Source organism: Phoxinus phoxinus, assembly GCF_949152265.1.
Source record: "Phoxinus phoxinus genome assembly, chromosome: 19".
Lineage (NCBI taxonomy): Eukaryota > Metazoa > Chordata > Actinopteri > Cypriniformes > Leuciscidae > Phoxinus > Phoxinus phoxinus.
Window position 1 is genome coordinate 9,433,313 of NC_136894.1, and position 25,445 is coordinate 9,458,757.

Below are 25,445 nucleotides of genomic sequence, written 5' to 3' on the forward strand. Positions count from 1 at the left end.
ATAATTCAAAACGAAAAAAGAAAACGGAGATGGCGATCGTCAACTTCATCTTTGCAGCCGAGTCGACACTTTTAGAGAAAACACTTGTTTATTAATAAAAATCAATACACGCGTCACCGGATTTACAGATGCACGCACACCATTTCGAAATAACGAGATATTGTGTTGAAGTAACATTATTATTAGTAATAGCCTACATCTTTGTTAAAAGAATTTAACAAATGAACGTAAACTAGTTCATTTTTAGATATGTGAACTTAGTTCATAAAAAAAAAAAAAGAACTATGAACATGAACTAGTTCATTATCATCTATGTGTGAACTGAACTTTGAGCTAGTTCTTTTTAAGTATGAACTGGCACAACACTGCCGGTAATACAGTAAACATGCACATGCACCTGCACATAGATGAAAATGGTCTCAGATCGACAATATTATCGTTTATCGCGATAATTTCTTGGACAATTTATCGTCCAGCAAAATTTGTTATCGTGACAGGCCTAATCATGAGCACATGATTTTTCGGTCACAACACAAGAGCATCCATTCAGTCTTGATGTGTCTGCTTTAGAATCATGTTTCACTGTTTATAGTCTTTGTGCTCATGATGAGTCCTTTTCTGTGCAGAGATACAAGTCAGGTCTGTTAAAGAGGGCCTATTATGCTTTTTTACAAAGTCTTGATTTTGTTTTTGGGGTCTACTAGAATAGGTTTTCATGCTTGAATGTTCAAAAACCATTGTTGAACTTGCAGCACCTCTCTTCCCAGTCTGCTGGACTAGTGTGTTGTTGTGATTGGTCAACCGCTTTTGTTTTTCGGATATTTCACGCTGCAAGTTTAAACACTATTAAGTTAACGCAACCAGGCCTCTCTGTAATTTTTGCTGTTTCCATTGTCAAAAGTTGTGAATGGCACCTTAATTCCGAACTGTACCGTACCACTTTTTTGGGACCCTTCCGTTGGGGTACCTAGCACAATAGTCAGATACTAAAGGGTGGAGCTAGACTCACTGCAGAACTTTGATTGGTTGACAGAGAATTGTCACTTGCGCATGCTTTTTCGGCTGTGCTTTTCCAAGAAGCCTGCAGCCTTTGCTCAAACAAAGCCGTCTTCTTGTGACAAACAGCCACATGCTGAGAAGCAAGAACAAGATCTGCTATATGTCCTCCATTGTTGTTTACTGTGTCGCTTTCTTCTTCTCGCGAGAATGACGTCGATCGCTACACCACGCCTATCAAGTAAGAGTACTGTTGGCAGTGGAAACACAAGCCGGTCATTCAGACAATCCACCGACTAATTAATTTTGAGTGTATGTGGTTTTGCACATCCTCGCATCCACCATATCTATTCTCCTGGCCCAATTGGCAACACTGCCAAAAGGCACACATTACTACAGCATGGGTAGAACAGGGTCAGTCGGTCACTGCCACATGGTTGACATTAGTTCTCTGACCTGGCATGGATGCTTGAAGTGAGGTCATTGCTATTCCAAGGCGGAGTGTCCGTGTGGAACAAGACCAGCTGAGCATCACACAGCTGCTGGGATTGAAACCGGGCGGGATGTACTCCTACCTTAGAGCAAAAGACCACACAGAGGAAGACAACGGATCCTCAGAGAAGAAGGACAGGAGGAGGCCTGCTGCGGGGGATCCATGATTACATTGTTCTTTTTGCTGGACACATTGTGCATTGTCCACTGTTACTATAGAAACTATAATTTATACAGGCGTTCAGAATCACTCTGCTGTTAAGTTGCAGTGTGGGTTGAGTTTGATGATATTCACGCATGCAGCTAGTGCTGGTTGTGCTTGTGCGTATGTTGCTGTGCACGTGTGCTCTCATGGGAAATAAAATGAATTTTCCAGAGGCTGAAGTGAAAAAAAAGAAATTATTCTTAACTGGTTATATATATATATATATATATTTTATCTTTATAAATGAAGTAAAATACTAAATAAATAAATAAAATCAGCCGCTTTAAATGACACAAGTGAATTTAGGCATCACAAAATTGTAATGTACAGTATGAAAAATGCATTTGAGGTTTGAGATTTTTGACATTTCTACATTTATGGTAATACATAAACAGGACAGGACAGTTAGTTGACAGGAAGTGAAGTTGGAGAGAGAGAGAGAGAGAGAGAGAGAGAGAGAGAGAGAGAGAGAGCGAGAGAGAGTGGGGGACGGGATCAGGAAAGGTCCACGAGCCGGGACTCAAACTCGGGACGCGCTGCCAACGAAGATATTGGCATTGACATAAAGATTACATTTAACAGTGTTGTTAAATTCGAAGTGTTTTTAAAGACACTGACAGCAAAGGTAATCTAAATATTAATAATATGGGAAATGAGCATGAACAATTAGGCTAAATATCCAATATCGACCATTACCTTTAACCTGACAGATAACAATATGGTACCAATATAATATGCATCCGGTTTAAAAAGATTTTTACTGCATGTAAGATCACAACTTCTTTATTTTTCTTAACCCACTGGCATTTTTTTTTTTTACTTGTTTAGATTTATGTTTAAAATAACTAAAAAAAAACACTAGTTAGAATTTATAATGTGAGATTTTTGGAGGAAATGAGGGACCAGTTTATCACTTTTCATTCAGTACTTCTCCTGCCCAGCTTTAAGACCCCCTCACACTCTCAACGGGCCAGATAAACATGGTCCCTGCTGGAGGTGACAAATTAATGAAGCCCCCCTCCTCGGTTCTTTTGTCCCCGTCATCCGTCTCTCACAGTGAAGATTTCAGAATTGGGTGCCAGGCAGCTGTACTCGGAATACTTATGAGCAGTCGTGCCCGAAGGGACGGGGATGACGTAGCCAACATCAACAGCGCTTCACAAGTGCCTGTGAACCGAGACGGCCAGGCCTGAATAGAATGTGTGGAACAATCCCAGCATGCACTGGGTGGCACAGTGTCGCTTTGTGTTTTTGAAACTGAAGTGGAACCTTTGTTTGTTGCAATAAGCAATTGGTTATATAGGTTGTGTTCATTTAGCATGTGTTCGTTTTGCATTTCATCAACATGAACACCTTGATGCATTAATTATTTAGTTGAAACAAATTATGACATGCCAAAAGTGATCGAAATAATCCAGGAATAGGGTAAAATTTGCCAAAGTTTTTCTCAAGTTGTGTTACAATGTTTATATTCAATAAAAAAATATATTTTAATTAATATTATTTATTTATTTTATTGTATATTACTTTTTGAGAAGGAACACATTTTGAGAAGTATGGAAATGTATCCCCATTCTGTAGAGCATTACTTTTGGATGTGTTATTTTTGGATTGTATTCTTTTTATTATTTCTGCCTTTTATCTGAATTATCTGTTTGTTTTGTCATGATCAAAATGCACGGTACATAAGTTCATGTGCCACAGTGCCTATAAATAGCCTGGTACACGTTATACAAGACTCTTTTGTATTTCCCGTGCAAAACAACATCTATCCCTGGGCCGTATTGCCTTTGTGTAGCTCCATCCAAGCAATGGTGTATCTATTGCACTGAGCATAAGCCCACAGGTGTATAATTACCTCCAACACACGGCCCCTGGACACAGTTTGTAACCTCAACTATGGAGAGAATCTCAGCCTCAAAACCCAGATTTTTCCCTCTGTTTTGGTGTAGATGTCAGGGGTTGCGTGCTAATTTAGGGTCAAAATGAGTCCTCTCTTATCGATGATCACAGATCTCAGCCTCATTACCCTCGAATCGGGAGTTTGCCGCTGTTGTCGTCATCCCACTTTGCTCTGATGAAATATGGGAGGTTGGAGATGAGCTATAAGGAGATCAGAGATGATCATGAAGGCTTTTTTGTAGGCGGGAGATTTCTACACCCTCTCTGGATCATTGCATTTGATAGAAATGAGTGATGGCGTTGGTCTTTCGGGGGTCCATTAGACCACCTCCTGTTTGTAAGTGCTTTTTCCGTCTTCATCTGCGGTGGGCTCAGGTGGCTTCGAGCGGTTTATAAAAACCTCTGAATGTGCACCGTATGGGGTCTTCTCACCCTGCAGTGCTATTTTCAGTAACCATATACACTGGAGATTAAATGACTCATTGCTTGCTTTCCTGTGTGATTTTTAGCTGGCTTATTGTACATTAATTTACAGTCAAGGTTGTCAGGATATCTTTTTATTAGAGAGCCAGTATCTTTCAAAAAATAAGCTGTTGCACCAGCTGTGTGCAAGTTAAAACTAAGCCTATAGTTGTGACTTAAAGGTGCAATAAGTTTCAATTTATGCTCTACCAAATATTTTTGCATTGCACCATTAAACTTAGTTGAAGCGTATCTCTACGTATAAACTAGATATTTATCATATTAACGGCATCATCCTAGACAACCCTTCCCCCATTCTTCTCTCTTACCCAGAATCCTCTCTTTCCCTTTGCAGGAGTGTCCTCCCGCTCTCCAGACATCATGGCTGCTGGCACTCACTCTCCTGGAGGGCCCAATGGCATCATCAGGAGCCAGTCATTCGCCGGCTTCAGCACCCTGCAGGAGAGACGCTCACGGTGAGGTCATCTGCCCTGTCAGAAGCTAAAACACTCACCCCTCTCTAGATGAGCTTCTTGATTCACTGGGTGCATAGAAAAAAATCAGTTTTGCCACTGCAGAAGAAACAATTGTATTTTTAACACTTTTTACATAGGAATGTTACACATATTTTAAAGCATTTGCAGGCAGAGGTGAGAGGTTGAGAAGTATAAAATAATAATAATAAAAAAATAATAATAGTAATAGTGTTTAATTCATGCCATGTGCCATTTCTGGGTGTTTACTCAGAATTTGCACCTAGCAAATTTTGTGACAAGTGGGCAAAACCTCTTTTCTCTCTGTATTGATTTTTAAGGGAGTTTCTATAAAGAGCTATAAAGCATGGGGTGTATGTGGACACACCAATATTTGCAAAATCGTTAATTCCACTGATTTCTGCTAAAACAGCTACCACTTTTCAGGCAAGACTTTCCTCTATAAAAACAAATTGCAAAAGTACTGCAAATTATACTGATGTGAAACAACAGATGCAGTAACCGCATTAAAGAGTGTATTTTTACTGTGCGTGCTGGCTTATCTTAGTATGACGGAGTGAATCGTGACTGGGTGACCCCTTAGGCAACAGTATGTGCTCATTCTACACAATGTCCTAGATTTGCTGTAGCACTACTTCTAGTGCTCTTTTTGACTGTCTGTGCGTGTGAGACGTTCAGACATGTCGAACAACCAACGGCCTTCGTGTTATTATGAAACATGAATATTATTACTGTGACATCAGAAGTAGGCTAATAAGCACCCTGCCTTTCGACAGAACTCTTAAATGTCAGAAAGCGTTGAGGAAGAGTGGCATTAGATGTACAGCACAACCTTTATCCTTGTAACATTTTGGGGTTTAACTGATGTTATGACATGAATCCTTGAAACGACTGAAAAGAGAAAGGGGTGGCTATTTGCAAGGATATTGCACAGATGAGTGTGAAGTGCACTGGAATTCCAACACTAGACTACAGACTCCAAGTCTGCACTAAACTCACTGGTGTTTACGTTAAGGAGCTGCAGAAGAAAAATATGTAATGTGTAATGTCACGAGTATGTTAGTTTCTTTGTGTTTTGGTTTGGCTCTGTTCTGTCCTGTTTGCATGTGTTCCCGATCCAGGCGAGGCCTGGTTGAGTTGCTTTAGTAGTGTTGAAACTCACGGTAATGGTAAGGGCCGTGACATCACAACACACTGGTCAAGCCGATCAATCATAGCACATTGCTCTTTTTTTGGAACTAAATCGCATTACTGACATACTGGGAAGAGAGGTGCTGCAACTATTTAAATAAAATATGTGAAAAATAATGTTTTTTTTGAACATTCAAGTATGAAAACCTATTCTTGTAGACCCAAAAAGAAATTCAAGACTTTAAAAAGGCCATAATAGGTCCCCTTTAAAACACCTCTATGGTCATTAGTATGACTCTCTGTAAAGCTGCTTTTGAAAGGATGTGCTATATAAATAAATTTGACTTGACTAGCAACTAACAACACAGAGTCTTGGCAACTTAATTTTCCCTGATTGCAATTGTCCTAAAATAAGGCTTAATTTACTTTAAGAAACATATAATTTCTTTATTTTGATTTTGTGGTGAAAATGACCACCACATGTTCTTGACAGGTTTCTTGAGATTCATCCGCATCTGTTTGTGTTTTCAGGTGTAACTCCTTCATGGGGAACTCAGCAGTGCAGAAGAAGCCCATCTCAAAGCCCAGGAAACCCCATCTGTCCGGGCACAAATCCAGCAGCAGCAGCAGCTCACGAGAGCCTCAGCCCAAAAGAGTGGAAGAAGTTTACGGAGCCCTCAAACAAGGCCTGGAGTGAGTGCCGTTTAGAGGTCTCCTCTGATTCACATATGTCCGGTCACATACTGTAGATCTTCTCTCTCAGCTGTCTACAGTCATACTGAATGCACACTGACTGCATGAATCACTGCTGCTCAGAATGGCTGTGATGAAATCTTCATTGTTCATGCAGTTCTACAGAGTTCTGAAGGATTTGTCATTTTCTCTTTCTGTCAGTGAATATCTAGAGGTGCACCAAACAGAGCTGGATAAACTCACTTCCCTTATGAAAGACATGAAGAGGAATTCCAGACTGGTGAGACCGGATATGACATCATCAGGTTTACTACACACTATAGTCTATGGTGCATCAGAGTGCTGCTAATCTATTGATTTCAATAGGCGACTATCCTAATTATTATATATATATATATATATATTTATATATATATATATATATATATATATATATATATTTATATATATATATATATATATATATATAAATAACATGGTTTCCTCAAAAATATGAAGTACGAATGACCTCTTTCAAAAACATGTATATTATAATCAAATTATGTATTAAACGTATAGAAATCCTTTAAATAAGACACATTTACTTGAGAATGTTAAGACTTGTTTTCAGAGAATGTATTTTTAATATAAGATATTTTGGCTAAGTGAAAATCTACAAAAATAAAGAAATTAAAAGCTCAGTGAGAAGTCATTAATTGCAGTGTAGCATATTTTTTTTAAAGACTACTTTTCTAGCAAAACCAGCAAGAAATCCCTGCTGACCTTCACCAGTTATATTCTGCTTTGTGAATTTCATGCTGGTCTAATATGGGTATTCTGAAGTGTTTTTGTCCAAATATATATATATTTTTTTATTGTTATAATATGTTGATTTTTCTAGCATTTCCACTGATGCATATCTCTTTTTTTTTTTCTTCCTCAGGGTGTGCTGTATGATCTGGACAAGGTAGGGTCCTTAAACACACTAATGCTTCTTAACCTGTCAAAGTTAACCCGTGTTAACCTTTTTAAAACGTTATAAGAAGTTCGAAACATGCAGCAGGAAAATTAAGCAGCTTTGGATAAGTGATGTGCTGCATTCCTGCAGCAGTGATTCGTTATTGCGTCACTCTAATCGCCTAAGGTGTCAGTTGAACTCTGAACTTAGATTGCTCTCTGTGAAATATTTAGCATTTTCTTTTTCAGCGAATAACTTTCTGATTTTGACGTTTTATTTCCTTGCCTTCCAGCAAATCAAGACCATAGAGCGATACATGCGACGACTGGAGTTCCACATGAGTAAGGTGAAGTTCACTTTTTTAAAAATATATATGTATGTGCACTTTCATTGGCTGTTTTATATATTAGAAAAGCTGAAGTCAGTACAAGTGAAAATACAGGTTTTTATAGGAGTGCTTTGTGTTTCAAATAAATGTCCTGACTCATGTTGAGTCTCCTGGTTTGGCATTCTCTAGTGTCAGGAGTCCTGCTGTGTCCCCTTCCTCTTGCAGTGTGTTTTAGTGACATTACAGGTGGGTGTCTGAAGTAAACTACTGTGCCGACTGGCAACTCAGCAGCACGTCAAGTCCTGAAGTAGCCATGGCAACCTGACGATGGGAGCTTTGAGACTGTTGAAGAGCAATTCATAGCTCAAATTAGCCCTACACACTTGAAATTAGCCCCGCGTTCAGCCAGCTCACAGGAACACTCTGAACCGTGTGGTCGTACACAGATCTCCGAGAAACAATTCAATCATCATTTTTTTTCTTTTTTCGGCCATATAAAGAACATTTTGTTTCTGACTTGTGTTAATTTGCAGAAGTGTTTTGTTTTCCCCTGTGTTTTATGCTGCTTATGGTTGGCACTGGATCTAGGTCAAAGCAATTCCCTTGAGTGATGAGCAAACCTCTGATGGCTCAATCCAGGGTGTTAATGAGCATGTGCAAGTATAAATAGAGGGAAATGCCTTTTCTTTATGATTTCAAGTTTATGTTCAAATCTGATTGGATCTGTGCTGCCATATTTATATCGCTTGGATCATCAGTCTTGACAAGAAAATCACAAATGAGATCTTTATGTAATCTCAAATGTGTCTTCTCTGAATTCAGAAGAGATATCAACAAAGTCTTGCTCTGTTCTGACCTTTGCCAAGGTGCTAGAGATGTCCGGCTCGTAAACGAATCATTCTTTTAATCTGATTCTCTTTAGTGAACTGGTTAAACCAGTTCACCAAATTGGACTGAATGTTCACGAGTCAACCGATTTTTTTTTTTTTTTTTTTTTTTTTTTTTCCACAGAATGGAATCGGACTGAATTGTGTGTGTGTTTGTGGTACAGGGGGATTATAGCACGTCCTGAATTAAGAGATTTCATTATGAACTCATTGAAATTTTTCTCATTGAAAGTTTTCCATCAAATACTTCTCAGACCAAATGATCTGAGCCATACTTCTATCCACATTAATTTAAGGTCTGACAGTAATATTGTTGATGTTTGTTGCTTAAGGAGGAGGATTTGTTACAGAGGAAGGGCTTTGATGCCTGTAGAGGCGGCACATTAAGGGGGATGAATTCAGATGCCCAACTTCTCAGAAAGGGTTTAAATGTGCTGACAGTCAACAAGTACTGTTAGTCTTTTAGGATACTGGAGCAGAAACCCTTTCTAAGAAATTCATTTCTAATAGGTTAACGCTTTTAATTGTTTCCCTTTAAAGCGGACTCTAAAGCAGGTTTGTGCTTTTAAAAACAAACAAGTGTAGTCGTCCCACTTGCCCTTAAGAAGTTAAGCAACACCAACAGGAAGTTTCAAAAGGCCTCAGCTTGCAGTCAGATATCAGTGCTGGAGGTGCTTTATGATCTGGCTTCGAACCCCAAAGATGTTTGATGTGGGTGAATGTATTGTAGGTTTAATCTCGGTTTAATCTGGCTGGCATCCCCTCTGAGTGCAGTCTAAATCCTCTGATCACAGCTGATAGATGCTAGGAACTTAAGAGGATTTTTCTACTTCATCCATTTCCTCTTTGTACAGTAATGCATATTATTATGCCTTGTAAGTGTGCTCATGGCCTTGTTTCTTCTGTTGTTTTTGTGGTGTGTGGACCAGCTGTGTACTCTTGGCTTGTTATTTGACTCAGTAGGCCTAATCCGAAACCCCACACTTGCGATGGACAGAGGGCTGACAAACAGCTGCTCACACGCACGCATGACTGGGTTGAGTCGCGCCTTGGACCTCTGATGATGTCAACCAAAAACGAAGTCATGCCCAAGTAGATCAAAAGCTCTCCCAGCGGGAACGACTGTTTGCAGAAATGCATATCTGGGTGTGTGTCTCTCAGTTTGCCCCAGATGCATCATCTTCCATACGCCAACACACTCCTACACACCACACAACTAATTCAGTGACGCATTATTATTATTAGTAATTAGTTATTTTTTTTGTTATCCATACATTTTCCAAAACGCTTGTCCTATGTACTCTTGTGTAAAAGAAGTACATTTTAGCATACTTAAAAAAAGAGTTCTTGATATATAAATAATGTAGTTGAAAAGAATATACTTATGTCCAAACCCAATGTTTTCAGACAATTAATTGAATGTTCATTGCAATTAAATTAATATATATTATAAACTGATATTAAATGCAATTAGTTGACAGGATTTAAATAAATATTTATATGTAATTTCACAATCACTTCTATTGTCTTTGAAATGTGGTTATGGTTATGTGTGCTGCCGTATGTAATAAGCATTTATGGTAAACTGAAAGTAAGTTTTAGTATGTTAGTTAACAAAATAAGTGTATTTCTTTAGTACTTCATTTTACTTCAGTGGCCTTTTATTTCATTATTGTCAGATTATCTGCAGGTACAAACTTATACAAATATATTTTAGCTTTTTATTTTATTCTTTTTATTTAATGGTTACATCACATTCTTTTCGAGAGATACAATTTTAACTTTTATTGAAAATTGTATAACAATAATTAAACGTATGAAACCAACCTGAATACAAAGAGTAAATTCCTACGAACTTGGCACATATTTTAAACTACTTTTTTAAAAAGATTATTTGTCACTGACCTATCTATATCATGAAATTCATACATTTTTAAGTGTGGTGTAAGTGTCCAAATAGGTTTTGAGGCCACTGTATCTTGGGCACTGTTCAGACATGTGCTCAGATGAAGTGGGCACACTGCGGCAGTCACAGCAGAGCTGTCTGTGTGTGTTGCCACGGGTGCTGCCTGTGAGAACAAATGCTGTGGGCACAGCAAATGAGATAGAAAGCGGTCATTAAGTGGACATGAATATTTAAATGAGACTATATCATTATGGCAGAGTATCATCTGATTGTATTGGCTCAGTGCTTATTTTCTGCTAAACAACCAACAGCTAACCTGAGAGGCACACCATCCTGTTAGTCACGAGTCAGTCTTGTTTAGACCCATTCCACAGATGCCTTTGGTACATTTGGAAAGCTGTTGAGGATTGGTCGGATTGCATTGGTGTGAGTGTCCTGTGGATCACACAACACATGAGCTTTCAAATCTCTTTTGTGTTTGTTCGGATTATTCACACGGCATCTTCAAATATCATTAAAATATCATTATGACCTTAATGATTGGTTCTTGCTTGTATGTTGTCACATTTGTTGTTCAAGAGGTCAAGATTTGATAAGGAGATTTTTTTAGTAAATGTTTTTAGTGAATAATGACTTAAAGGCTAAGTTCACCCAAAAATGAAAATGATGTGCTTATTTACTCACACACGTCATTCCAAAACCAGATTAAGTCTTTTAAACATTAAACGCATGAATGTAAAGCCAATCATTATTACATATTTGGGTCTTTAGTTACACGGATGGCTCTATAACTGCTGGTGTGTGTGTGTGTGTGTGTGTGTGTGTGTGTGTCTCTGTGTGTGTGTGTGTGTGTGTGTGTGTGTGTGTGTGTCTCTGTGTGTGTGTGTGTGTGTGTGTGTGTGTGTGTGTGTCTGTGTGTGTGTGTGTGTGTGTGTCTCTGTGTGTGTGTCTCTGTGTGTGTGTCTGTGTGTGTGTGTGTGTGTGTGTGTGTGTGTGTGTGTGTGTGTGTGTGTCTCTGTGTGTCTCTGTGTGTGTGTGTGTGTGTGTGTCTCTGTGTGTGTGTCTCTGTGTGTGTGTGTGTGTGTCTCTGTGTGTGTGTGTGTGTGTCTCTGTGTGTGTGTGTGTGTGTCTCTGTGTGTGTGTGTGTGTGTCTCTGTGTGTGTGTGTGTGTGTCTCTGTGTGTGTGTGTGTGTGTGTGTGTCTCTGTGTGTGTGTGTGTGTGTCTCTGTGTGTGTGTGTGTGTGTCTCTGTGTGTGTGTGTGTGTGTCTCTGTGTGTGTGTGTGTGTGTGTCTCTGTGTGTCTGTCTCTGTGTGTCTGTGTGTGTGTGTGTCTGTGTCTGTGTCTGTGTCTGTGTCTGTGTCTGCACAATATAATATACACACACGATATAATATACACACACGATATAATATACACACACGATATAATATACACACACGATATAATATACACACACGATATAATATACACACACGATATAATATACACACACGATATAATATACACACGATATAATATACACACACAATATAATATACACACACAATATAATACACCATTACATACCTCGGGTTGCTAGTGACACTATACACTTTGATCTTCCATTTACCATGTTTGGTGTGCTTTATGTATTTGCATGAATAAAATTAGGCCTATGTGATTAAAAGGCTAAATTAAATCTGTTCCGGATTTAAATGGGATTACTTTTAAGATGTCTTTATTAACTTTTGAAGCATAAAAGTTTTGGTAGAATAGACTTTCAATGAAGGGACAAAAATCTCAGGCTTCATTAAAAATATCTTCATTTGTCTTTCGAAGAGAAAACAAAGTCTTATTGTTTCGGAATGACATGAGGGTGGAATAAATGAAGATAGAATTAACATTTTTGGGTGAACCATCCCTTTAAATTTTGGCATTCTCAGAGAAAGATTTCGTATGGCTTCAGGAAATCTTAAATCTAGTGCACCATCAAGGCACAAAAAAAGCTCAAATTTGGGTTTTAATTCTGCCTCAATGTGTCAAACTATTTTATGGTGCTTTGTTTTTGTTGGAGCTTCAAAGTCCCTGTTTTCATTGTTTCGACAATTTCTTCAAATTAGACACTGGGTTGATAGCTTGAGTTAAGGAAAACTCATTTCCCATGTTGCTTAGCTGCTATGGCAGATGAGAGGAGTCAGACATGGGTATTTTATGAAGCCAAATAAACAGGCAGCTGTGTGCCACAGCAGGGCTGTGACTGGCGACGGTACACGTGTGTGTGTGTGTGTGTGTGTGTGTGTGGTACAGGGGGATTATAGCACGTGGTACAGTTCTCCAGACTTGGGTGGGGTCTTTCCTCCTAGTGTAATTAAACCCACAGGACCACCGTCCAGACACTCTATCCCCACATGCACACAGCTAACTGTTTGTCTAATGTATGTCGTTTATCATGAACAACCCCCACACATCATACCACACACATACACATCCATCATACAGCGTTAATATACCCCATCCGCATACACAAATTGGGTTAGATTGTCCCTTTTCTCACCCTCTCATCCTAATGAGAGACATCAAAAAGCCCTGCATCAATATTTCATGTCCCTTCCCTGCATGTGTTTGAATATTTCCTTTTGATTTAGTGTCTTGACATGTTTTGTTTTTTCCTATAAGAGGATAATCTGTACGTTGCGGAGGGAATCTTCATATAGATTTCCTCACAGACCGGAGCTCAGTAGGGTTTTTCCAGTGGGGGGCACAGAAACCGGTCTCAACATCTTGCTAAACTTAACCAATTCTATTTTTTCCAACATATAATTGTTTTTGATAAAAATATAACAAAACTCTATTCTGCTACACTGGTTCACTTGACTTATTATAAACTAATTTAAGTTTTACTAACCTTACAAAGTACATATTTTAAACATTGTTCTTAGTAACACAGTAACTGTTCTCTGCTTGTGTTTAATCAGACATCAATAATAATGTGTCTTTTATTGAGCGAGCGACTCCTCCGAGTCGATTCAGTGAGATGTCAGAATGATTCAGTCCATGATTCAGACCAATGACTCCTGTTTTTTAATTGAAACTGATTAGTGAATTGGATAGCACATTACATTGTTTGTTGTAGTTTGTTGTATGCCAGTTTTTTAGTCCGTGAAGAATGCTGCAACCCAGCAACAGATATTGTGTGTATGTGTGTATATATAGTGTATGTGTGTGAAGCAAGTGTGGTAATGAATGTTCTCTTCTCATTACCACAGAAACACATTCTGTATTCTATATTTACTGAAATTGCGTCAAAATGTACTGGACCTCAATGCAATTAAGCAATAATTAAATATTAAAACAATTTCCCCTGCACTTTATGAACTCCCAATAATATTTTGATAAGCGGCAGCTGCCATCAAAAAAGTACAATTGACTTTACTTTAGTCACTACCCTTGGGGACAGTATGAATATACTGTGTGTGGGTGTATATATATATATATATTTAATGTATCAAGTTACCGTAAAGCCTTTTATAATGTTACAAAAGATATACAGTATATTTCAAATAAATACTGTTCTTTTGAACTTTCTATTCATCAAAGAATCCTGAAAATTTCATTCGTTTCCACAACAATATTAGATTACAAATAGAAAACAATCCTTTTAAATGTGATTAATAAATAAATTAACATTTTAAAGAGGGTCTACTTTACTCACAAACAGGCACTACACTAGGGACAATCAGTTCCGGTCAGCTTTAACATACAGCTTAAAAATGCACACAAACCACACTGACATATGTTTAATTTTGCCATGGCACTGCAGATTCAGCAGCAGCGGATCGGTGCAGGAAACGCTTCTGTATCTCTCATTCAGCTGAAGTGTCCATCCCTCTTCCTGCCTACTCTCACATCATCCCCTGTTCCCGCTGCCCCTTTCGGCTCACTAGTTTCTGTCACTTGCGGTCCATCTCCTCACTCTCATTTGCCCCTCTCGCTCTCTCTCCATCCCCCTCAATCACTCGCTCTTCAGCGTTTTTAGGATTAGCATAGCTAATTTGAGCCGGCCAGTGTTCACTGAGTTGTGAATGTGCTAAATGTGCATTTCCATGATAAAGGCCGTGGCTCCGAGCTGCTCGTCTGTCACAGAAGTATGGCATTACCATTGTCCCGAGGGCCGCTGAGCCGCATCATTTTGTGTTTGCTTTTGAAGTGCCCAAATTCATTTTTCATCGCTCCGTACAGTACGCCGCTCCATTGTGCTAACAGAACGTTACAGTAGATTGTAATAGCCACGTTTCTATGCTGAATGGGGACCCCCAGGGCTCTGTAATGATGTATGCTAGCGATTTAGACATCAAAGCTAGCGTTTACGCTATCTGTAGTGAGGGTTGCCATGCGCGAGCCATGTGCAGTCTGCTTTTGTGTAATATAATTCTGTGCACTAATGCTGTGTGTGTTTTTTACAGATCGATGAGCTGTACGAGGGCTTTTGTATTCAGAGAAGGCTGCGTGATGGCGCCAGTAAGATGAAACAGGCCTTCACTGCTTCACCCTCAACTAAAGGCACACGCGAGAGCCTAGCGGAGGTCAACCGCAGATACAAAGAATATACAGAGGTACATTTATAAATGTCACCATTTGGCCATTTTTAGCATATTCGCACAGTGTATTTTTTTAAATCGACTAGTCTGTGGGTTGGCTGAATGACCGGTCGAGTAATTGGCCCATATAATTAGGCTGGTTTTGGGTTTATCTGATCCCAATCAGATGTGTCTCTGAGAGGACATTTTCATAAGACAAACAGGTCTCGAAGTTTTCACTTTTCGAAGTTGAAATATTTTTGACAGCTTCTTAGAAAAGCAAAACTTGTATCGAAAAAAAGTCATGATGCATCAGTAAAAAATGATTTGTCTGAGTATATATGAGATGTGTATAAGTAGTGGCAGTGCTTTAAAGGGAATACTAATTGTAGACACTACCTTTCAGAGAGACTTTCAGGGAATACAAAATATTTAATAGAGACATCAGTAGTAGTATTGTTATCTATAAGACTCCTTCATTCATAGTACTTAAAAAGATACCATTAAACAAATATTTTAAATAAACTGCCTTTCTACATTAATTTGGAGAACAAATTTACAAATTGAAATGTTAGGTGCAATTAATTATGATTAAATACAGACAAATGTGTGATTCAACTAGTCTTTTTTTCATTTAGCACGAAAAGTAATACATATATAATATAGACTTTTTTATTTACTTAACAATAATGCAGATGACTTTTTAGTAAGAATAGTACAAGAAATATTTATGGCTAATACAATTTCTCAATTCAGCTGCAATTTGTATTATTATGCGTTCCCTTCTTTTCAGAACATGTGCACTTTTGAGGGCGAGCTGGAGAACCTATTGGGGGAGTTTCATATCAAAATGAAAGGTACAGGACTTCTGCACACAAAAAAAGTAAAATCTTTTATGTTTTTGTTGGATTTCAATAACAAACTTTTCAACTCCTTTGCCTCCTGTCTCAGGATTGGCTGGTTTTGCCAGGCTTTGTCCGGGCGATCAGTATGAGGTGAGTAGCTTGGAAAATAAAAAAAAACAGAACATGCTAAGTTTCATGTCGTTTTTCTGTAATAAAAACAGATGCATCTGTCTTCTATCAAATTACTTAACTCTTATATTAATTGCCTTCTGTTCTGCCAAGTACATCCAGTTCATTCGTAATCACAGCTCTCCTAGCAACGTTTTCTCTTCTGATCCCCACAAAACCCAATTAAAAATTTAAGGCTGTATAAAACTAAATACTGAAAACTCCCCTTTGCTTTATTGCTCTATTACGATAAGTGAACTTGTGTTGGTAGCTTTTTCCTTTTATTTTATTTTAAATGCCTCTTTCTATTCCTGGCAGATTTTCATGAGATACGGCCGACAGCGGTGGAAACTGAAGGGGAAGATCGAAACAAACTCCAAGCAGAGTTGGGATGGAGAGGAGATGATCTTCATGCCCCTCATTACAGACCTCATCAACATCAAGGTGGGCTTCAGTCCTCCATGAAAGAGTCCCAATGTAACGACTCATTTGGACAATTTCCCCTTTCACGCAGTAATCCCAGTAAATTACCGGAATGGCTTTACGTGTGTATGTGAAGGTTCAGCTCAAAATACCCCACATTTTTTTTTTATATATATATAGCATGTTAAAATTGTCACTTTTTGAGTGTGAGCAAAAACTTTTTGAGGGTTTTTGTGTGTGCCCCTTTAAATGCAAATGAGCTGCTGCTCCCGGCACAGAGGGCGGAGCTTCAAGAGCTCGTGTCCTTTTACCTCACACACACATGCACTGAAAATTTTATTGTAGTCCTTAAAAAGCAAATATTTCCCTTTGCTTTGAACTTTGAGCGTTGTAACTTTGCAGATGTCGTTTATGCTCAAACAGCAACATTACACTAAAGTTAGAAAAGTGAAATCATAATCAACCACCCCTTTAAGAGACCATTCACACATTAGCACCAAAATACTGGTAAATTCTGTGATGTCATTCATCGGAAACAATCTTTAAACGCTGTGCTGTTGTCTTCATTCACATGCATGAGGAGAAGCTCTTTAGTTTCACTATCTGTTCAATTTGACAGCATTGTTTTACTTCTGAGTGACAGGTGTAAGGGGATGATCACAGTACGCATTTTGCAGAGAAAGTTGGATCTCGAGCGCGAGCGCTAAAAAAGCTGCGAGACATGGCACTACGTACGAAGATTTCCATCTAGTATTTCCATCCGCGGAGTAATTGTCATGTCCTTAAGAACGTTGATTCTTATGTCAGTACGTTTGGACCTCGTACTTGCTCATACCGGTATTATTAGTCTTCATTCTTGGTTCACACAGCATCATACCGGTAATTTACTGGTAATGTGACAACTTCTCATACTGGTAAATTGCCAGAAATTATTTACTGATATTTTTGAAAAGGTCCTGTTCACACATGATCTCTTAATGGTGATTATTTACCAGTAAAGACTATATGTGTGAAAGGGGCTATTGACAAACCGGGCTGTAACCACCATAGACATTCAAGAGAACACTTCCCCTTAATATTTGTTTTCAAAGACTGAGTCCTAAATTGTACATTTCATCCTCTGTCTTGAGTATTTGGTTACATCCTTGATTGCAACTAAATGTATTCCCATGAAGAAAGCTGTGAATTAAACATTGCTGAACTGAAATTTATCAACGCATGACCTTTTTTTTCTGCTAGGTGACGGAGTTAAAGGGGTTGGCCACTCACATATTAGTGGGTAGCGTGATCTGTGAAACCAAGGACCTCTTCACCGCTATGCCTCAGGTGGTAGCTGTAGATGTCAACGACCTGGGAACCATTAAACTTAACCTGGAGGTTGCCTGGTTGTAAGTGACGTGATCTAAAACACCACACTTCTTATCTTTTTTTATTAGTCAATTTAGCCACAGTAGATGAAAGTGTTTATTTTCACTGCCCTCTTCAGGACAGTCATGGAAGTGCCATAATGATTTCTGTCTAACCTTTAATGGGGCTTATAAGTTATAAGATCCCCCCCCCCCCCAGTTTCTTTCATTTTAGTGTTTCCTTTCTTTTATTACTTTTGTATAATATCAGATTGTTGTACATGAACATATATCTGCCTTGTTTTTACAGTCCGTTTGACGTGGAGGATCTGACCCTGTCCTCAGGAAACGTGAGTAAAGCCACCGCCCTTCAGAGACGAGTTTCCGTGTACAGCCAAGGCACACCCGAGACGCCCACTTTCCAGGACACGTCTTTCTTTGTGAGTGCACTTTGGAAACTCTTCTCAGTTCTGTTTTAAGTCTGCTATCACCATGAAAAACAAGTACACTTTAGCATAGTTTGACCCAAGTAGGACAAAAGAATAATAACATCATTTAATATGTACTGTAAAGTTAAACTTTTAATTTGACATTACAAAGTACACTTTTAAAAATTGCACATTCAATACAATTAAGTGCACTTCTTTTTCACAAGGGTGTACATATAATACAGGATACTGAGATTTTGAACCTTAACACCTCAGTACTAACCTAAATATTAACGCTACTAGCCGTTGTGAGTTCAGTTTTTATTATTTTGTGTGTATTATTAAATATGACAGCACTTGGAGCTTGTGTGTGAATGTTCTTGTGTTGTCTGTTCTGTTGTGTAATGAATTGTATCCTCCCTGTGGCACCGTGTGCATCGTGGCTGTTGTGTGTGTGTGTGTGTGTGCGTGTCTCTCGATGGAAAAGAAGTGGCAGCCCCGACGCTGGGAGGGTCAGCGTCTTTCGTTCTTGCACACGCTCAGAGAGACGCTCTTAGAGAAACTCAGACGCAGTCGCTCTTTTGGCGATCTGGCCGCACTGAGACCTCGCTCAAGGTCCAGTCTGGAAGTTTACGTGAGTCAGGTCACTGTGTGCCCTGCCGTTCTGAGTGAAGTCTGTGTGTCACTTTCCTTTGCTTGCATTTTCTGCTTTAACATTTCTCATACACGGGTTTCTTCACACTCACATTCACATATACACTTTTCTAGACTAGTATTACTGTTCAAAGACCCCATGAAAACGAAACTGTGGCTTTTAGATCATATCTGTTAGCTTTGAGGTCTATTGTATGCACAGTTCACAAAACAAACATTTAGCAGACACGTTCATATTTTAAACCTTTCACTTACAGGAAGATGGACTTAAAATATTCACAAATGTTATGCCCAGGTCATTTAGAAATTGTGTTCAATTAAAATAAAATCTGACCAAGAATCACTTAAACTAAAATAGTTAATCTTACTGACATGTAAATGTATACGTTTAAGCAACAAATCACAATGCACAAAATATCAACGTAGTACATTTTAAACACGGGTTATCGCCGTTTTCACAATTGCTTTCAGTTTTGTGTGAAGTGTGTATCAGATGGTCAGTGATCAATCTGTGGGCAGTCTTCGTGCAGTTTGACACTAGCAATAGCAAGTGGCTAATCATGGTTTGATTGGCTGTTTACTAAAAAAAAAACATAGATAAATCATATGTCACACCCAACTTCTTGTTTCAGTAGGATTAGTTAACACAGGATCTTTCCAAATTGCTTTTGTTCAAACTACAAAAACATTTGGGAATTCCTGTGTTAAACCATTTCTTAGAGTTTTTTTTTTTTCTTTTACTGCTCTTTAGTGTGTTGGAACTTGAATTATTGTTCGCATCTTTAGATCACTAAAGCAACATAAATACTGAAAAGACTAAATGGCATCAGCAAGCCATTCTTACCATTATTTTCTTTCCCTTTCAATCGCACAGTCCACTTTACCAGATGACGTCTTTGAAAACGGAGGATGCAGTGTGGCCGAATGCAAGCGTCTGTCCTTCACCTTCTCTGACATGTCAACCTCAAGCCCCGCCCCCATCCAGTCAAACCCCGAGATCACCGTCACGCCCCCTGAGACGTACCCTACCTCTCAACCGGCTCCCGTCCCTGAGGACAGGCCAGTTGAGGAGGAGTGCGTTGAGGAAGACTGCGGCAGTGTCAGCGCCAGCGATCCAGACCTGGAGTGGGACCAGGTTGAGGGCCAGGTGCCCGGCACAGGCTCCGCTGCCCTCTCGTTGTGCTCCGAGAGTCAGCTGTCTGCAGTGGGACCGGATGATGTGATGTTCCTGGAGCCCAACATGCCTGATGAAGCCCTGGAGCTGAAGCCAGTGGAGCTGGACGGGGAGGAAGGCAGTCTGACCAGGCAGCTGGTGAGGAGGCTCACCTCTTCTGACATGCTTCCAGAGACCGGCGCTCTGAGCTGGGCTGGAGAGGGCAGCATTACTTTCCTGGAGAGCAGCCTGGAGGAGGCCATTCAGTCTCTGCTCCTGCTGCTGGAGAGCTTAGGCCAGCGCTGCGGGGAGCTGCAGGACTTGGAGCAGGAGGTCATGAGACTTGAAGACCTGCTCAAGGTGAATGAGTTCTCTGTTTGTGGTCTTTGGTTTCACTTTAGATGTTTTGGTGCAGATTCATCATGAAGTTTGATGCGTTTTATTAGCAAGAAAGCCATCTGAACTCAGGAAACAGTCGGTTTGAAACAGAGGCTTGGAGCAAGAATGCCACCAAAAGATGCCCCTGTACAACTGAACTAAATTTATTACCACTGCCATGATTTAAGTAAGATGTGAAAAGAAATGAATGAAAAGTGTTGATTGTGGAATTACATTTAGGTCTGCTCATGTTGCATCAAGGATTTCTTTTCACGCATGGTTTTGCAGTGCAAAAATGCAATGGCCAATCAGAGCCGTTTCGATTAGTATGTATACATCTAAAGGAAAAACAACCGAATAGATATAATTTGCTTAATAAAAAGCTGCCATTGCATAATTTGATGTACACAGTATTTATATGAAATATACATGGTAACTTAATATTAATAGGGATCCACCTATATTAAAAACCTGGCCTATATTGATAAATCGCTAATCATTTTCATGCTATGGCTGATATTAAATTTATGTACTGTTTTGATAAAATTATAATATTTAAAATATAAAAAAAGACAAATTAATAAAGAAAAATATTTTTTTTCATATTTGCTAAATATTACATTTAACAGTGTTATTCAACTATTGGTGTTTTTAAAGATTAACTAAGTGAATGTTAGATGATGGCAAAGATAATCAAAATGTAAAAATAGAGGAAATGAGCATGAACAATTAGATATAAAATATTGATATAACAAACAGATAATATTGTTTATCCTTGAACATTACAATGTCTTTAATGTCATTTTTGATCCATATAATCTTGATTTTAAAAAAAGTATCAGGTTTTGCAGGAATAAACACCAGCGGTATCTGTATTGATGTTAAATCATATAATGGTTCAGAAAAGCTCAAAACAGACACAAGGGAAAGCTTTCAATTAAATTCTGAATGAACGGTCCGTGAAGGGTGTTGTTGTCTCTCCTCAGTGCCGTGTACCTGCCCATAGGAGCCGCTCATCAAGCCTCAGTTTGACCGTGGAGAGCGCTCTGGAAAGCTTCGACTTTCTTAACACCTCTGACTTCGATGACGATGACACAGGAGATGACGCGGGCACCCTCTCACGCTCTGTCTTTATTGACATGGAGTCAGAACGAATCGGGTGAGTTGGACATCACACCATTTGGTGACCTGCTTTCTCTCAGGAACCTCAGTAGTTGTGATTATGCAGCGCCGCCTTGTGGTGACAGTATGTCTTACACGTCCGACAGGTCAGTCCAACATCCAGAAGCAAGGGGACACCTGAGTGAAGCCCTCACAGAGGACACGGGTGTAGGGAACAGTGTGGCCGGCAGCCCGTTGCCTCTCACCACGGGGAACGACAACCTAGACGTTGCCATCGTTGTTCATCTGCAATACTGTAATCAGCTCATTCAGGTGATTCTGGGTTTCCACCTTTACAACTTTCTTTTGCTTCTTCTCAGACTCCATACAATAGTGTGATTTCCTTTGTCTCAATTGCTTTTATATGTTGATATAAAATGCTGTTTCTTTATGTATGGGATGTAGTTGTTGACCTCAGGAGGAAGGCAGTCGCAGCACAAGACATACCTGCACAAACTAGCCACTGAAACTCTCCTGTTGGAGGAGCTCAGTGAGAAAAACTTTGACAGACCGGGCAGCTGCACTTCAGTGTCGGATGGTGAATATATCTTGGATGTTATTGTTTTGTTTTTGTTATGTGTTCATGTTCCTTGTGGGAGAATTTTAATGTTGTTTCAGCAGCATTGCCCATTTTTACTTCTCACTAAAAATAAAGGTGCTTTACAGTGTAAAAAGATTAGATTATTAAGGTTAGATTTATCCAAAAATGAAAATTCTGTCATCATTTACTCACCCTCATGTTGTTCCAAACTTTTATGATTTTTTTTCTTTCTGTTGAATACAAAAGAAGATATTTTAAAGAATGTTGTTTACCAGACAGTTGATGGACCCCATTGACTTCCATAGTATGAAAAAAAATGGGAGCCATCAGCCAGTGACATTCTTCAAAATATATTTTTTGTGTTCAACAGAAGAAAGAAATTCATACAGGTTTGGAACAACATGAGGGTGAGTAAATGATGACAGAATTTTCATTTTTGGTTGAACTATCCCTCTAAGTCATCATACAATCAAAATGAATCATTATTATTTTTTATGGAACATTGCAGTGTGTATATATATTTTGAGTAGTCTGTCCTCTTTAATCTTAATCTTTAATCAAAAATAACTTCCCCCTCCATCTTGCAACGACATCTCTTCTCTGAAGAAAATGTTCTTCACATTTAGAAAAAAAGTGGTTCTTTTAAGAACTGTTCACTGAAAGGTTGTTATATGGCATCAATGCCATATATGAACTTTTATTTTTAATATGAGTATATTTACTTCAAAGCTTGACTTTTAAAGAGTTTTGGCTGTTTGAGCTAAATATTGTTGCTCTTCGAGAAGCATAACTACAAATAGCATCCTACATATTATTATAGCACTTAGTTATGGCTTTAGAAAGTAAATAAAAGGTTACCAGACAGAGATAGGTTATTTTACTAGCAACAGCAACATTACATACTTCAAATAAAATAGTAGTAATAATTTAAATAAATGATAATAAAATAAATAGTAAATAATAATAATACTTTTATTTGACAGAACAACAGTATAATCTTGATGACCCAAGTGATAATTTTTCAACCCTGTATTTAATTTTTCCATGTGATGACACATATTTGTGATATTGCTTATATGAGGAAGTGTGTGTGCGTGTGTGTGTAATACAAATAATTCAAAATGTCAAATATTGTCATATATATGTCAAAAATGAAATATTTCTGAACAGTTTTTAATTCAACCTCCCCTCTCTTCGTTCGGTCACCAGTGCTGCCTGAGCTGGTGGAGCGGCCGGCGCTGATGTCTCTGTGGTCCGACTGCAGTGGTGGTCTGTTCCATACTACACTGGACCAAGTGTTAAAGCACATGCATCTCAGCTTTGCCTTGCCACTGACACAGATCCTGCCTCACTCTCCTGACTCAGGTACTGACAATAATACTCCGCTGAAGGAGACATCGGCAATCTGCTGAATTATTATGAACGTAACATCAGCGTTCATCTGCCTGTGTTCGCATGTGTGTCCAGTCATCAGGATGGTGGTGAATGAAATGGTGGACGGGAGCGAGCTGGCCTCTTCCTCATGTCCGTCATCGTCCTCTATGGCACAGGATGTCCTCACCGTGTTTCAGTTCCACCGCTACTCTGTTGAACATGATGTCACGGACATGGAGCGACACCTGCTGGATTTAGCCAAAGAAGGCAAGACATTTTTGTCGAATAATAATCATTTGTTGAATAGCTTTAATAGATTTTAATATATTATTAGCATAGTGTAATCTTTCTCTTTTGTGTCCAAACCAGTCATGCTTGAAGAAGCCCTGAGCTGTGGGGACACAGAACGTTCTCTGAAGGAACTACAGGAAGTGTCCGTCATGTGTCTCCAGCCCCGGTCTCAAACCCTGTGGGCCGTGGCTGGGCTGCTGACCTCTGATGACCCTGACGTGATAAAGGCCGCTACTGCCTTCCTCTCCTCTGCTGCCCAACACACACCCTTCAGGTCAAAGGTCAGTCGTTTAGCACATTACATGAGTTTAGTCTATAGCCAGGTTCATATCGACATAATCTAACATTTGAAAGTTTAGGGTCAGTAAGATTTTTTGTAATGCTTTTGAAAAGGTTTCTTATGCTCACCAAGGCTGTATTTATATAATCAAAAATACAGTAATAACAGTAATATTGTCAAGTATTATTACAACTTAAAATTACTTTATATATTTTAAAATGTAATCTATTCCTGTGATGACAAAGCTGAATTTTCAGCGTTATGACTCTAGTCTTCAGTGATCCTTAAGAAATCATTCTAATATGCTGATTTGCTGCTCAGGAAACACTTATTATTATTAATAATAAGTTGAAAACAGTTTTGCTGCTTCATATGTTTTGTGGAAACTGATACATTTTGTTTCAGGATTCTTTGATAAATAGAAAGAACAACATTTATTGTGAAATAGAAATCTAGCATTATAAATGCCTCTACCGTCACTTTTGATTAATGCATCCTAGCTTAATAAAAGTATTAATTTCTTTAAAATCTAACTTTTAAACAGTAGTGTATTTAAAAGCAACTTTGGAAAAAATGCAGAAAAATGCTGGATAGAAATATCAAGATGTGAATAAAAATGTCCAAAATGTGTACAAACTATAAAGCAAACACATTTACAAAAACAAAATCATAGAAATAAAAATGTAATGATGATAATAATATAAAATGAAGAAATAAAAATATACAAAATAAAAATATGAAGAAATGAACTGTGCAAATTCACTAATAATTCAATAATCATGGTACTGTAGCAGCATGCAGCACAAAATGAATGTACAGCTGTTTGAGGAGGCGATCAAGTAGTTAATCTTGTCTATGTGTGTTTTTCTTCAACAGGCTGTTGATTGTTACACACAAGCCTTATCAGAAGTTGGCTTACACACACCAAGAGCAGCATGTGCCGCTCTGAGCTGCCTGCAGGTCAGTTTCACTGAATCGCACGTCACTTCAAACTGAAGCCAATATCATGTCAGTGATTGGCTACTTCAAGCCTCTCTCTGTGTCTCGGGTTATTTTCAGGCTGTGGAGAGCATTGACGCCGTGGTGTTGCTGTGTGACTCAGCGGATGAAGAGCTCCACCAGATTGCCATAGAAACCCTCCTCACTTTTGGTAAAACATCCAGTCATACACATGACACACCGGCTGCACAATAAGTCAATGATACTTCTTGTTTTTGCTCTTTCTGCAAATGAGTGTACCTCTGGCTGACCCATTCTAGACAGCATTTTATTCAACAAAAATGTGTATGTGTATTCTTGGTCTGTTTTCTCAGAAAATAAATACTGGACGATCATGTGCCGTGGTAATCTGTAATCAAAATAACTTCAACCCCTCACTCTTGCAGTGACATCTCTAGCATGAGGGCGGGGCAA

At 38.8% G+C, this 25,445-nt stretch overlaps 1 protein-coding gene across 4 annotated transcripts in view; it reads left to right on the forward strand.

Moving 5' to 3' along the window:
• The window catches only part of ripor2 (RHO family interacting cell polarization regulator 2), a 48,203-nt gene that overhangs the window by 20,297 nt on the left and 2,461 nt on the right, over nucleotides 1-25,445 (forward strand). For 2 of the 4 annotated variants that reach the window (XM_079590348.1, XM_079590349.1), the window contains exons 2-22: nucleotides 4,413-4,533; nucleotides 6,214-6,375; nucleotides 6,577-6,655; nucleotides 7,298-7,321; nucleotides 7,605-7,658; nucleotides 14,877-15,026; nucleotides 15,784-15,847; nucleotides 15,942-15,985; nucleotides 16,322-16,447; nucleotides 17,666-17,814; nucleotides 18,083-18,212; nucleotides 18,688-18,834; nucleotides 19,729-20,367; nucleotides 21,372-21,544; nucleotides 21,654-21,819; nucleotides 21,952-22,084; nucleotides 23,297-23,452; nucleotides 23,555-23,728; nucleotides 23,831-24,033; nucleotides 24,909-24,992; nucleotides 25,092-25,182. In XM_079590348.1, the coding sequence (XP_079446474.1) occupies nucleotides 4,413-4,533; nucleotides 6,214-6,375; nucleotides 6,577-6,655; nucleotides 7,298-7,321; nucleotides 7,605-7,658; nucleotides 14,877-15,026; nucleotides 15,784-15,847; nucleotides 15,942-15,985; nucleotides 16,322-16,447; nucleotides 17,666-17,814; nucleotides 18,083-18,212; nucleotides 18,688-18,834; nucleotides 19,729-20,367; nucleotides 21,372-21,544; nucleotides 21,654-21,819; nucleotides 21,952-22,084; nucleotides 23,297-23,452; nucleotides 23,555-23,728; nucleotides 23,831-24,033; nucleotides 24,909-24,992; nucleotides 25,092-25,182 (3,069 nt within the window). The remainder of the gene's footprint in view (nucleotides 1-4,412; nucleotides 4,534-6,213; nucleotides 6,376-6,576; nucleotides 6,656-7,297; nucleotides 7,322-7,604; nucleotides 7,659-14,876; nucleotides 15,027-15,783; nucleotides 15,848-15,941; nucleotides 15,986-16,321; nucleotides 16,448-17,665; nucleotides 17,815-18,082; nucleotides 18,213-18,687; nucleotides 18,835-19,728; nucleotides 20,368-21,371; nucleotides 21,545-21,653; nucleotides 21,820-21,951; nucleotides 22,085-23,296; nucleotides 23,453-23,554; nucleotides 23,729-23,830; nucleotides 24,034-24,908; nucleotides 24,993-25,091; nucleotides 25,183-25,445) is intronic. The other 2 variants (XM_079590350.1, XM_079590351.1) reach the window with 1 other exon arrangement.